Source organism: Patiria miniata, unplaced genomic scaffold (assembly GCF_015706575.1).
Source record: "Patiria miniata isolate m_02_andy unplaced genomic scaffold, ASM1570657v1 HiC_scaffold_17, whole genome shotgun sequence".
Taxonomy (NCBI): domain Eukaryota; kingdom Metazoa; phylum Echinodermata; class Asteroidea; order Valvatida; family Asterinidae; genus Patiria; species Patiria miniata.
The window spans coordinates 7,688,141-7,703,751 of NW_024037055.1; the positions used below are offsets into that span (position 1 = coordinate 7,688,141).

General features: G+C 40.7%; 1 protein-coding gene across 3 annotated transcripts in view; it reads right to left on the minus strand.

The window, feature by feature from the left end:
* LOC119723710 overlaps positions 1-15,611 on the minus strand; it is a 79,552-nt gene that overhangs the window by 57,012 nt on the left and 6,929 nt on the right. For all 3 annotated transcript variants that reach the window (XM_038194506.1, XM_038194507.1, XM_038194508.1), the window contains exon 3: positions 2,930-2,968. In XM_038194506.1, the coding sequence (XP_038050434.1) occupies positions 2,930-2,968 (39 nt within the window). The remainder of the gene's footprint in view (positions 1-2,929; positions 2,969-15,611) is intronic.

The window sequence follows — 15,611 nt, forward strand, 5'->3', positions numbered from 1 at the left end:
CCTGCTGTTCAAACGGAACCTTTCACCACCTTCCCCAAGCGAGCAAACACACTCCGAGTACCCGCTAACTCTAATCATCTCCAAGTCTTTGGGTGATGAACGGCGACTGATCGGATTTTAGTTGCCCAGAGCAAACCAGTGTACGTGTATGACCCCGAACTCTACACTTCTTGCATGGTATAATTAAGCATCTTGTCTGACATATTGTTTACAAGGCAACCTTCGTAACCGCTCTCCTCTCCCAAGATGCTTCTGAGTCCTTACCCTACTTTGCACGGAGGATCTTGGCATTATTGTACATGTACCGGTCGGTAAGTCTGTGCAAATAAAATCCCTCGGTCCCTCTAGCGTTATCCATACAGATGAAATTTTCTTTTTAAACTCCTTTTCTGTCACCTCGTACATGTATTAAAGTGAGCGTCTACTTTTAAAAAAAAATCTGGCCAGCCAAAAAGGTGGGTTGGAGGTTTGAATTAGCTTGACATTTTTCGATTCTGGGGACACTCTGTGTGATAAGCATGAATGCACGTATGTATACAGTGTACAGGTACATGTATGACATGTATGTATAGCCTAACATGCATTCGTACTTTACATGGATAGCTGCATTTTAGCCTTTCCATGATCTCCTCAAAAATGTCCTGAAGTATGATCATCAAGTGCAATGCAGCGTCTTCACCTTCATCCCAAGATGCCAGCCTACCAAGATCCATCCTCTTCTAGCCTTTGTTAAGGTTAAGGCTCTTATCATTATTCGTCCGTATACACAGTAATCAATCGGCGGCATACACTGTATATCCTCGCGCGCTATGCAGTGCATGTAAAAATACAGCGCTAACAGCAACCTCATGCGGCCACTATTTTATGCAAATCAGTTGGACCCGATCGAGAGCCTTGGTTCAATCGTCGGCGAAAGCTTATGTTTTTCTTTATTTTGCGCTGGATTTCTAGCACACGACCTCGTATGCGAATACAGATAAGTGTAGGCGGGGCTAATATGTGAAGTGTCCAATCACACCTTCATAAATCCTGACGTCATCAAAGTATTTGCAGAGCTCTACTCAACTTTTGCGGATGTGACAGAAACCACATTTTTTGTGCATTGGTGCCATGTGCAGAGACACACAATGTGTGTGCATTATGTACAGTGCCACGTTTCACCGCTATGCAAGTTGCCACGCAACGATCGACCAATAAGAAAACGACATTTAAGGTCAGCTTAGGATAATAGCATAATGAGCACCACCCCCAAAACCTCACATGGACAACTGAACCAAGGCTCTCGATCGGGTCCAACTGATTTGCATAAAATAGTGGCCGCACGAGGTCGCTGTTCGCGCTGTTTATTGTTTACATGCGCTGCATAGCGCGCGAGGATATGCCGCAGATTGATTACCGCGTACGGCTGGGACGAATAACTACAAGAGGCTTGACCAAGGCTAATCCTCTTCCAATCCCCCGACACACATGAACAAAATCCTGACAATCTGCAATCTCATCAAATATCCCTCTCAAACAGCAGTACTGCCTCTCAATACTAGCACGCAGCGTAACTTCACGGACCAAACCCTCTTTCAAAGCTGACCCCCTCCCCCCTTCAGAAGTAACCCTATCCTTCTTCCATCGTTGCCGATTATTAAACTCTCTGCTTGCTGACAGACTGAAGGCGGAGGCAAGAGGGGGGGCGGGAAGGGTCGAGTGTGGCCATGAATGCTTAATGTCACGGCCAGCGGCATGATGGAAACATTAGCATGAGTTTGTGGGTTCTGCTCCCATGACCCACTCCTCAGGATGGTACGGAATTGTGGGATATAATTACTAGGGGCACAAGTGGGGTAGCGCAGTGGAACAGGAAATTGTGTGCGGGGGATGTGGGTGGCGTTTGTGAGGATGGAAAGAATGAGAACAGGGCAATTGAAATAATTAAAATGTACTACCGGTACATGTAGGATGACTAAATCCATGATGCATACAATGGGAACATGAGACATACATGTACATGTAAATTGCAACATTCAAAAAAAAAATTCCCGTTTTTGTAAATAATATTCAATTGTACAAGTTTCGTTCAAAATGATCTCACTAACGTGGAAACTTCCCTACATTTTCTCAAACTACCGGTACAACCAAAAATTGAACTGTACATGTACTTCTAAATTTTCTCTGAAAAATTCTTTTACCAAAGTTATTTTTTCATACATGTATTTCCCATAATCATGATAATCAGTGTTCTCCAACCTGTAAAAATACCCTGGTGCCCCGCCATGCTTTCTGAGGCACCCGCCATGCTTCAAAAGTTTTTATACATGTACTTTATTTTATCTAAAGATAAGGTCCGGAACATTAATGTTTGTAAGGATCCCCTCCCCCCCCCCCCCCAGTCTGAGTATCACCCGTTATCCACGGAGCCCAGACTCCTGTCTAACGTCTGATATATCAAAGCATACAGATTTATGCGATCTCGCGCCTCAGCCAATCGGAGTCGACTTTACTTAATACGGTGACGTCATTTCACTCCCAAATCAAGACTAACCGTTTGATTGGTCAATTGGAATGCAGCGTTTTGTAATGTAACAACAGCCGGGCGCGTTATTGCGTAACATGATATACACAGCGCGTGACACAGGGCTGTTTAATCCATTGTCTACGACGCGCAACGGGTGAATGACCGAAGACCCAATACAGAAAGCTCCCACTGATTGGTCAAAATCTAGGAGGTCAAGAGGCGGGGTCTTGCCTAATTAATCAGCGAATCTGCTCACATATCATAGACCCATGGCATTTGCCATGGGTCTATTACATAGACTACCCCCCCCCCCCCCAAAAAAAACAAAAAAAATTCAAGAAACAAAAATGAGGCTTGGAAGTTAATGAATACACTGTACATGTAATTGCCGTACTTCCCAAATAAAAACGAATCTTCGCTTACCTCAGGAAGAACTGTCTTGGTCAATCCAGGATTCAAGGCCTGAAAATAAAGCAACAAATCCATCATGAGACAAACACGACAAGAAACCCGACTAAAATGCCTGAAAAGAGGGAGTGGACTGAAGAAACGGAGCTTGAGGTCTGTAACGATCACAGAGCGTGGGGCGCCTCGCTTGGTGAATGGATGGATGGGTCTGCAACCCCACGGATGGTTGGTGGTGCCTGGCTCGTTTAATAACTTCCTCCTCTGATCACTTCATCAGCGACAGAGAGAGAGAGAGAAAAAAAACGGAGATGCCGAGAGGAAAAGAAAAACAAGTGGTTTCTCGTATACGGTCGACCCATTTTTTCCCCCAGAATTGTTTTTGATAAATTGTTGAAGTTTCATGGTACTTTTGATGAAAGAGCTAGTGAATAAATTTCAATTCACAGCAATTTTAAAGCATGGTTTAAATATCATAAACGGAATGCATACTTACATGTACCTTTTAGAAAGTAACCAACATTTTTATATTTTGGGTAAATTTTATCAGGCCTATATTTTGGGTAAATTACCTAGTACATGTATACATGTACAATGTACATTGTAGGCCTATAACCATTGATAACCTTGTCTTATCCCCAACTAAACGTACCGGTACATGTTCGTATGATGATTTACAATGTAAGACTGCAGTAAACACATTGCCAATCGATGTAGAAACGACAGAAGTACAAATGTACTTCATACATTGAATACGTACTGTAGTATCCATCTCAGCATCTCATTAAGAAACGTCCCATTACCACACTAACAAGTGTCAAACGGAGACATTATTCTCCATCTGTAATCAAATTACGGCTTAAATCGGAAGAGGGAAAAAAATAGATCAGAAAATCGGAATAACAATGTTTTTTAGGGTGGCCAGGAAGTCAGCGGTTTGCAGCCTCATTGAAGATGCAACGCTGGCTCCCACTCACCCCGGTCCCAGAATGAGACAAAATGAGACTAACGGCCAGAGCATGGCGGCAGGTTGTCGTCAGGGTATAGCCTGGGTGGGCAAACCTTGAGAATGTCTCAAGATCATGACCAAGGAGCATTCATGTTGTTTGTGAGTAACGGAGAGATCTGCTAGCCAGGCTAGTAGGAGGATTATGCTAAAGGGAGTGATAGAGTGTTTTGTATTACTGGGAATCTAGAGTGTTCATCTGTTTTGTTTTTGTCTTTTTTCCAAATTTGCATTTTTCTGAATACCGTAACTGTATACATGAGTTTGTATTACAGTCACTATGTGGACATGTGAACAAAAGATGTCCACATAATGCAGGTTGTGTTGACGTTCTGTGGACTAAGCCGTGTCCACATAATGTTTTGCCCTCTCCGGAAAACAGGTTTAGAGGCATTTTCGAGTTAGGGTTATCCGTCACAGAATGAAGAGAAACATTCAAGGAAATCAAAAAACAAATTGGGGTTGAAAGAGTTTTCACAGTTAAACTTTAAAGTGAAGTTATTTTTTGTACAAAGGAATGTCCACATAGAGTATGTAAAACAAACATGGGTGTGTACATGTACTTGTACATGTACATACTTGAATCCAGGTTTCTGCTTCGGGATTTTGTACATGTAAAAGTGCACCCCTGAATTTGGGTTTATTAAGGGACACTAGGTCCTGGAACAGCCCAATTGGGCTACAAAACGCGCTTTGTGTTATTCCTGTATTATGCGTGCGAGAACGAATTTCGGGGTCCACTTTTGCGACCCCATAAATTTGAGCTGTTTGGATGCTACATGTAGTTGTGATTTCATTCGTAAGTTTTCGCCTTTTGCGGACGTTGAAGAAACCATTTTTTTTGCATTGATGGTGATTGGTCACCGCTGTTCCCAAGACACACTTGAAACGTGTATATCGTACACTGAGAACAACACGAAAAACGTATTCGTACTCCGTCATGTCTCGGGATCGGTAAGACATTAGGTTGGTTTCCTTTCAACCAGATGTTTGAAATAGGCTAAGTAAACAATCCAAAACATAACATTTTCGGGGATTTCAGGACCTAGTGCCCCTTTAAGATTTTGTGCCGATAATCAGAGAATGGCCAGGACTGTACATGTAGTACTGCATTTATATTTTAATAGTTTCTTAATTCTATTTCATCTTTTTCCTTAACGTTCTTCACATACATGTAGTTTACACATGTATTACATGTACAAACTGTTTACAGCCTTTTCAACATGTTCAAGTATTCAACTTTAATCTGAAGTACATGTATGTCACCGTGTGTTTTCAACGATCACATTGGGAACCCAACCCTTTCCCTCTACCCCCCCCCCCCCCTCCCCCGCTTCCTCCCACACACCCACTGATTCTCCTCAAGAAAATCCAATATCCCCCAGATTTATTCCGCTCTTGCATTCGGCCCATCTTGCATTCATTTTTTTCCCGAAAGGTTGAGGAACCCAGATCCAACAGGAGGGGTAACCCACGAGGGACAATCAATCAATAGGAATTCTGTTACTTTGGCGCCATGGTTATTTAGCATGTCCAAGGATACAGTTGCCATGCCGTTGCTTCCTTGGCAGTGGATGCAAGAGGCCTGATATATTTCGCCTCGAGAACTTCTGTTTATGATGCCATGTTCATATGGATGTTTTGTATTAAAAACCAACATGCGGAACCAATATATCCATCATTTGGCCGTAGTTTCCAGTAAACGTCAAACCACAAATTTGCATACGTTGTGCTACAGACATCCATGTGTTTAGAAATAGAGCAAAATTACGGTCAATTACTTTTTGGCTTCTGCAGTGGAAAAACAGGAAAGGTTTGGTGGAATTCTTCTTAAGGAACAGCCCAAATACCCAGAAGGGCATGAATTTAAATTGTTTCTTGTAATTCAGCTGAAAATTCAAACTACGATTTTGCTGTGGAATTAACATGATAAAAGCCCAAGAATATGTATGTACATCATTTGATTTAAATGTGTTGATCGTTTTGTCAATAAAATAAACAAATCAATCAAATAAACAAATCAATCTAATGAACCAAGTGATAGATGATCATTACCTTTTCTAGTCACATTGATGATTTCATTATGATAATTAAAGGGAATATACATCATTTGCTTTTGCTGTAATTTTCAGAAATGAATGGAATTGGGGGGTTGGAAATATATACTAGTAGCAAATATACCGGTAGTTACAACTGACTTTTTTGAGGTTTTGGGTTCGAAAATGCTATAAAAACCAAGAAAAACAATCATTTTCCTGTAGTCTGGTTCCCTGACTCCATATAAGAAGAAACAGAGCAGTTTACATCGTTGGGGAATTGTAAGGTCAGGGAACCAGTCTAGCTGGCTCGTACCCGTTCATAGGTTTGTAATCGATTGCAAACAAGTGCGATGGTCAATTGGGGCCAGTATTTGAAAAAAAAGCCAGTTGTTTCCAACGCTGATCGGCCGATCAGCATTGGAAATTGATACAAAAATACCACTTTTCTTGAAAATGACAGTATACCAGGTGCCATGATTTTACAGGATGCTTTACACTGTCATTCACTAACAGTCCAGCAAGGTATTTCAAAACGATTTGGTAATTTTATTTTTTGATGTTTGCAAATGTTGTATTTTCCCTTTAAGGTAAGTATGAATGTACGTATGTAAATTTGTATGAACATGAAAAATTACATTTTGTGCATCATCTACATCAACATTACTCTGCCTGTACTAAATGGTGCATGTAACCCACACGTTCTATGTACGATGACAAACAATGCTGTGCACGATTGCACGTACTTCTGTACTTGCGCCGCATAAACTGCGAGGTGAAAACCGACAACAGAACCAAATTCATACAAATTTCATCAATTGCGTGACTGGCTGACATCAATAAATGATAATTATTGTGACAGACGATATAGGATGCTCTGAGGTGTTCATTAAACTAAAGAGTCGAGTCAGTGTAAATATAAAAGCGTTGTGTAATTTAATCATGAGAGGCTTCTGGGATAGGTGTTGCCGATGACAACTTGACGGATGAGGTGATCGCACTTTTCATACATCCAAGCCGCCAAAGCCTTGACTTTCACTCAGCGATGAGCATCCTTGAATCCTACACTGGTAATGAGACATCGCCAACTGCGTGTTGGCAAAGTACACCCCCGGTGCACCATTATGATGTGCGCATTAACAAACAAACTGGTCGTTACATGTGGTATCTGAGCGATTACATGGCTCATAATGTAGCGCAGTTGGTGTAGACGATTTGATCCACCTGTCAAGGTGTATAGTCGCACCCACTCACACAATGTATTTGCCTGCAATCGGGGACCCCCTATTGTCCCTCTTTTGTTTGTTAGCACTTTTTAGGAAGAGCTCCCATGTATTTTGTACACGAACGCCAAATTGGGGACCTTCGGGAATTGGGGACCCTATTGTCCTCTTTTGTTCAACGTGCCCTATTGAATGCAGAAACAAACTCATCACGACATTAGTGTCTGTACAAGCATTACATTCACTGTGTGGACTTCCAAACAAAAGATGTCCATATATAAACCAGGTTGCAGCAACATTGTGTGGGCTTGCCCACATCCACACAGTGTATCCCCCTCTCTGGAAAACAGGTTTAGAGGCATTTTTGGGTTAGGTTTATTTGTGGCAAAATGAAAAGCAACGCTAAAGGGAATCATAGAAAAAAATTCTGGTTGAAAGAGTTTTCACAGTGTGAGTAAAATATTTTTTTTACAGGTTTTTCTTAACTTCACAAAAACAAAAGAATGTCCACACTACGGTAGGTACACAATGTAACATAAACATGCGGCTGATACACCGTGCCCTCTGGAGACGTGCACACAATAGGGAACAAAAGATTGTATACGTCTCCAAACATGCCAAAGGGCAATTTCTATAGATGAATACGTCTCTACAAGATTTTAACGAAATATATCTATGGATTTTACTCAAAAACTAGGAATTTCCGAGGTAGGCTCATCCGTCGCAAATGGAAGAGTTTTAGAAAAGGGATAATAAGTCCGAATTTCAGCCAAGGAAATTAATTCTGGTTCAAATAAGAGCATTTTGAAACTCACTTTCAAAGAAACAAAGAAATGTCTCCACAAGAATACAAATTTCAGTATTTACATGTATATATGATTGTAAATTGTATGCTTGTGGCTCGGTTGAGAGAAAAGAAAGGTTACAAGCTCGGTTGCTCAAAGAGAAAAAACAAGAAGGTTCAGGCATCAGGCCACATTTGGAATATTAGCAAAACCAATTTTTTTTATGGTAACTGAATGTGGTTTGCCGAACATCATTTTAGCCAGCTAGGAGGCAAGGGGACGATCTACATGTACGTGCATATCCCATTTTGGATTTGAAGTTGACACAACCTGAACTGTATGCACATACATGTACATGTATGTATGTACATAAACTGGTACATGTACCGGTACGTGTACCTGTCAATGACATGATGCACACTGGGAAGCAATGACATGTAAAGGTGAAACTACATGTAAGTAATGTGGCTGCCATGTTATTAAATAAGGGAATAAATGTGTGTTCCGTCGGTATTAAACAGTCTGTTTAAAACTGGTGTGAGTCTGGATGGGTGATATTCGCCTCGGGGTAATTATCACTCATCCAGACTGACACCAGTTTTAAACAGAGTGTTTAATACCGATGGAACACATATTTATTCCCATTCATAAATACCTTTTTGGTCAAAAAACCAAATCTTTTTGGTCCAAAAATCAAAACAAGTCAAAAACTAGACGTTGTTAACCATTTTGTTCAACATTTTTACATGTACTTCATGTTCTACGAAACACCCCTCTGACTATAATATGGAATGTCCCTCCACAATTGCGTGCGCGTCGCGCATTCCACCTCCATGGTCGCGTGTACTGCGCGATGTCACACAAAACGCAGCTAGGCTGGTGTGGTGAGAATTTTGGATTATGAAATACTGATTCACTTGTAGTACATTGCGCATGCACACGTGAGGAATGTGAACGTTCCACCAATGAAACGTTAAAAGGCACCGGATTTCATGGGAGTCCAAATTTCATGTGACACTGGAAAAGTGTTTAAGACCAGCCAGCCATGTCTTTATCATCTGTTTAAGACCGGCCACGTGAAGGGCTGTTGACCAATAGGAATGCGTAAACTGTCTTAGGTATTTATGAATTTCACTTTAAAATGTCATCAATTTTTTTCTGAAAAATTTGAATCAAATCTACACGTGTACATGTACATCTCATTCAATTTCTTTTAAAAAGGTAAAAATTCAACAAACCTGTATAAAAATACACAACAAAAATTGTATACTTACAATACATCTGTTTTCCACAGTACATGTAACGTTACTCCAGACAATTTGCAAGAATGTTTTAAAAGGGTTTATGGAAGACGAAAAGAAGACAGGAATTCAGCAGAACGCATTCCAGCCAGTCCTGGTCAAGGTGTCGATGAGCCGAAAATGAAGAAACCAGAAATAACTTGGGTAAAAAAATCCCAGTTCCATTTACTTTAAACAACAAGCTTGTGAAGATCTCTTGTAGGCATTCACTATCAATTAAGAACACAATGAGTACAGCGTGCATACATGGGTACATGTACACGTACGTGTCTAGGCGTACTGGTCAGTACCTGTGCAATTCATGAGATCTACCGGTACTGACAAAAAGGCCAACACAGACTATAAATGGAACAGATTCTTGGAAATGTTCAGGATGCGGTCACACGAGACTGGCTCTTAATGCCCAGACATCAATCTTCATATCCACTCAACATTTAAAAAATTAAATCCAGTTGTGTTACAGAAGTGAACTGTCAACGTACATTGTACACGTAGGTAGGTACATACATGCGTAAAACACCATCTCCCTCCATCATCTAACAGTCCAGTCACTGAAGACAATTCCCGTTCCTTCTTCGCGTGGACAACCTGTCTGAGCAATCAAATGGCACTCGTTTTCATCTCGTCGCCTGTTGATGCACACGTCCACAGTACCCAGGTCGCGAGGATAGAGGCTAGCGCAATTATGTCCAGGTCGACTTTTTCTCACCCTCGGACGCACACACGCCTGATATTTAGAAAGCTCTCCACCGACCAGTGACCAACGCTGATTACATTTGTCATTATACGCAGGCCGGCTGTGTGGATTTTTATTATTTTTTTTTCTTTCACAGTTCCGTCTGTTAGCCACCTGCCGGGGATGAGGATAATGTAAAGCTGATGTGTCTTGAAGATTAAAGGGATATGCCAGGTACATGTAAAGCTTGGTGTTTATGAAAACAAATACATGTGCCATTTTACATTGTGAACTACATGTTTAAACCAAGATCACTTGGCAGCTTGGGGGTGGGGGTGTAAAACTGCAAAATTTCACATCACAATGCACAAGATGATGAAATTAATGTGACAGGCAAGGAGCATCCATAATTTAAGGGTATAGTCCATCATTTGTAATTTGTGCATTTTGTTCCTTTGAAGCAACAAAAGTGGTCAAGATCTAGAGAAGGGTGATGAACAACTAACCTGATGAAATTTCAGCTCAGCTTTAGCTGTATATTTCGAGAAAAACAACATTCTAAGATCTCGATTTCAAATCAAAAGTTGCTGAATCATGTTTTGAATTGGGCCTGAATTCAGCGTCCGAGTCACGTTCTCACTGAGCCGACTGCAGCTACGCGATGTCGCGCACTGATCCGACGAATTATAGCAACCGAGCGCGCGTGTGCGTCGTGCCAATGCGGGCGCGCGCTTCGCCGAATAACAAAACAAACTACTAATTTAAATTTCCTACGGTGCTTCTTCTTAAGAAGCACCGTTGGAAAGGCCTTCTTTCGTTGATTACTCTAAAATGACAGCTTGCCAGAAAGAATAATTTTACAGTGTGTTTAGTCCCCTTACTATCTTTCAACCAAGTTTGTTTTTCAACAATAATTACGCCAGTTACTTTTTGGATCTATAACTGCAAATGATGGACTCTGGCTTTAACAAAACTACCAGAAATGCCAAGTGCTGGCAAAGGAATGGGAAGGGGTCAACACAGCTTTGCTCTAAGGCCCAAAACCTAATAGTTCTGCTTCCGGTTACCCTACAATGTACCTGTACCCATAGCCCCTACCTTAATTTTTATTTGGGGGGGGGGGGGGTAAGGAAAAGACCAAAACCATCAATTATTACCCATACCCTTGACTACACGCAGAAACATATGATCGTACACAAAAATTGCCGGAAAAAAAATGTCATACCCAGGCTACCTACCGTATTTTCAAATGCCATGAAATCGGAAGCAGAACTTTTTTTTTTTGGCTCAAGGCATGCCCTTCTATATTTGTGAGTAGACAGCTCTCTCTGCCCCCCCCCCCCCTCCAGTTCTCTATCAAAATCCCACTAGTGGTAATATTGGGGGGAAAATGAAAAAGCCACAATTTGTAATCAGCAGAGGTGTTTTGGGGCCACTGACATGGGCTAAGGGCACCAAGCAACATACAATGTAGGGTCTATTATGGCACTAAATTTAAGGCACATCCAAATATTTCTTTTGTTCTACAATCACAAAATAAACTATTAGGTAAAAAATCTTTCACTGCATGTAAAACCTCAGGAATTCCGGTCCTGTTAAACTCCTGAAATCAGAAAAAAAAATCTTGACACGTGTTCAGATTCCTGAAAAAAATTCACCCCTATCCAGTGCTATCCCAGCTCGCGAGGTATGGAACCACTAGTCAACTCGGTCCGTCTTCCCGGAAGATAAAAAATATCTGAGGAGTCAGAACCCTTTAAGTTCCAGCCGGAGTCGACTGGCGCCTTGCATATCACTGATCACCCAAACCATGAACAGATGAATGAACACTGCGGCAAAGCCCGACTTAACTCGCTGATGTCTCTCGTCAAGATACACGTGTAGCCGTGGGCATGTAACGCTGCGTTCTTGCTACTTAATTCTTCAGCCAAGACAGGGTCGGTTTTCCTACACTTGACTTTTGTCAATTTTTAATCAAGCAATCACATCTTGGTAATCCGTCGGGAAAACAAAGGCTGCCGTCACCATGGCGACGCCAACTCAAGGTCAAGGTTTCCAATCGCTCTCCAGAGCCGGGATGATCCGACGCGGAATTTCACATCCTGTGAATGGGTTTGTAATTTTCTTTATTGCGCTCGCCGCTGGTGGGTTTATTCTAAGCTAATTTGTGGTAGTGTTGTGCATTACTTTCAGCCTTTTAAACTTGTTCAACCGAGAACAATAAAAGTAATGAGGCTGATGAAACTGGTTCCAGACTTCCAGCTTTTGTGATAGCCTACTAGTATTGTTCAATTGCATCCGAGTTCTGAGCAACTGCAAAAAAAGGACCTTTGGAAAAGTATGTTGCAACCTGACGCTACTTCAGCGGTTGTGTACAAAGTCTATGGAGAGTCTTTTCTAACGAACTCGGAAATGTTTCTCAGTCCCAGATTCATGTCTTATCATGATTAGTTTCGCAATGACTGACCTTTATTTTAAAAGGGAATATACATCATTTGCTCATTTGCTTTTGCTGTAATTTTCAGAAATGGATGGAATTGGGGGGTTGGAAATATAGCAAATATAGTTACACTGACTTTTTTGAGGTTTTGGGTTCGAAAATGCTATAAAAACCAAGAAAAACAATCATTTTCCTGTAGTCTGGTTCCCTGACTCCATTTAAGAAGAAACAGAGCAATTTACATACATTGGGGAATTGTAAGGTCAGGGAACCAGTCTAGCTGGCTTGTACACGTTCATAGGTGTGTAATCGATTGCAAACAAGTGCGATGGTCAATTGGGGCCAGTATTTGAAAAAAAACCAGTTTTTCCAACGCTGATCGGCCGATCAGCGTTGGAAATTGATACAAAAATACCACTTTTCTTGAAAATGACAGTATACCAGGTGCCATGATTTTACAGGATGCTTTACACTGTCATTCACTAACAGTCCAGCAAGGTATTTCAAAATGATTTGGTAGTTTTATTTTTTGATGTTTGCAAATGTTGTATTTTCCCTTTAAGAAGATGAAGAAAATAGTAGCGTCAGGTTGCAACATTCTTTCCGAGCGTATGCTAGTCGCTTCAGCGGAAAGAAGATTGCGTCGATCTTGACCTCGAGATTCTGACCATTCAGCGGGCGCCTTCAATCGGGTCTTCCATATTAAACCCATTGTTGTTTTACAAAAACAATGTCAGTCAAATTTGCCAATCAACAGCTTAGTCCACATTTCTTATCGTTATAACGTCAAAGTTTATAGAGTTGACTCTGATTAGCCGGCGTGCGGGTCGCGTACAATTTGCATGCTAGGATACATGTACATTTTGTATCAGGCATGCAACTGGGAATTTAGAGGCAGAAAAAAGGAGGACACTCCAAACCACACAAGATTTTGTACAATATTTTTCAACTTGTAATGGTTTTCATGGGAAGTAAAAAATGAGGAAATCAGCAGATGCGAGGAAGACTTGCATGCCAGATTCAGATGTTCGGTCGTGTGGCTCTGCACACATGAATGTCTGATCTTCAGACTAAAAGAAGAATATGGAATTGGTAGTTTCAAAACCTCAGCTACACATACATGTACATATTGTACATACGTGTACATGTATTGTACACTTATGTCACCAGCTACCGGTACATTGTAACTAGCTTTGCGTAGATGTGACTTCAGAATCAATTTACAATGTTGTACATCATTTAGAATTCTTCAATGTCCAACCCAAATGGAAAACTGAAAACTTGGCCTCAAATATATACTGTAGAAATCCCTTAAAGAGGTTGTGGAATGCTCGAAGACATTTCCGTCATTTTTTTGATATATGTAGCCTAAGGTGTGATGAAACAAAAACGACTATTGTTTCTGTCATGAAATGAGTACAAAGGTTACTTTTGAGAGCTATTTTTCAGGTCCTGTTTCGACCCGAACGTGCAATTTGTGTAAAAGTCGTCGTTGCGGGCAGCAAACAAAACACACTAAATCGTGACGTAATAAACAGGACTCGTTTATGCTACTCTGCATCGGGAGTCCTGTTTATTACGTCACGATTTACTGTGTTTTGTTTGCTGCTCGCAACGACGACTTTTACACAAATTGCACGTTCGGGTTGAAACACGCATGACAGGACTTGAAAAACAGCTCTCAAAAGTACCTTTCGTACTCATTTTATGACAGAAACAATAGTCGTTTTTATTTCATCACACCTTAGGCTACATATACCCGAAAAATAACGGAAATGTCTTCGAGCATTCCACAACCTCTTTAAAGACTGTGTACTATTGTACGAGTTTACAATTACAATAATTTTGTTCATGTTACCTACGCGATAACAGATTTCTCGAGAAGTAGCCTACGTGATAACAGGCTGAAGTTCTTTGTGCAATCCATGCAACATAAACATCCCTTCTCGGAAAATGTCTGAACAAATAACAATATTAACGCAGCACTTTGCTTATCTGCTGAAAATACAAATGAAATTACAAAGCTATCTGGAGATGCGCCGACAGTTTCCTTTGATATCAATCGGAAACCAGTGCCATAAAGTTGGTGCCAACCAGCCACCCTAGTAGCATCCAGACCAGACAGTTACATGTACATCCGCACTGGCAGGTGACAGCACAGCTTGCGTGTAATCATCTGTAGACAATTGACTCTCAGCGTTGTGAGTACGTCACGCGAGGAGGACACGGCATCGGGCATCGGAGCAGTTTTCTAAGCCTTGACTTTATCTCATTTCTGTCATGTCTTTCATTCTATCAATTTTTCTATCATTTCTTATCAAACTTTGGGGATGTGTTCCTGATGTTTGTCGATGTGTTCTTGATGTTTGTCGACTCATGTTTAATTTTTTTTTTTTTTTTTATAATGCAGATGGATAATTTGATTTGACTAAACTGAATAAATGTTTCAGATATTATCATTCTGAAGTGTATTTTAAAGGAAAGATACAACATTTGCAAACATCAAAAAACGAAATGATCAAATTATCAAGAAATACCTTAATGTAAGGGAATGACAGTCTAAAGCATCCTGTAAAATCGTGTCTCCTAGTGTGCTGACATTTTCAAGAAAATTTGTATTTTTCCAACGCTGGTCAGCCGACCAGCATTGGAAAAAACTGGCTTTTTTCAGAAATCACTCCGAATTTTTCATTATAGTTGTTCTGCATTTTCTTTGCAATTGATGACACACCTGTGAACATGAAGGGGTACAAGCCTGCCAGACTGATTCTCTGGCCTTACAATTCCCCAAAGTCTATAAATTTCTCAGTTTCGTCCTAAGTGGGATCAGGGAACCAGACTACAAGAATATGATTGGTTTCTTGGTTATTTCCAGCATCTACAAGCCAAAAACGTGAAAAAAGTCAGTTTAACAATATTTGCTATAACATACTAATCCTCCAAATCCATTTACTTCTGAAAATTACAGAAAAAGCAAATGTTGTACATTCCCTTTAAAGGTACATAAATACAGTACAATATACAACATTTGCTTTTGCTGTAATTTTCGGCAATGGATGGATTTGGGGGTTAGTATTTTATAGTAAATGTTGTTACCCTGACCATCATTGGCAACTGATACCAAAATTCCAGCTTTCTTGAAAATGTCAGCACACCAGTTGCCATGATTTCACAGGATGCTTGAGACTTTCATTCGCTTACAGTCAAGTACGGTACATGTACATGTATTTCAT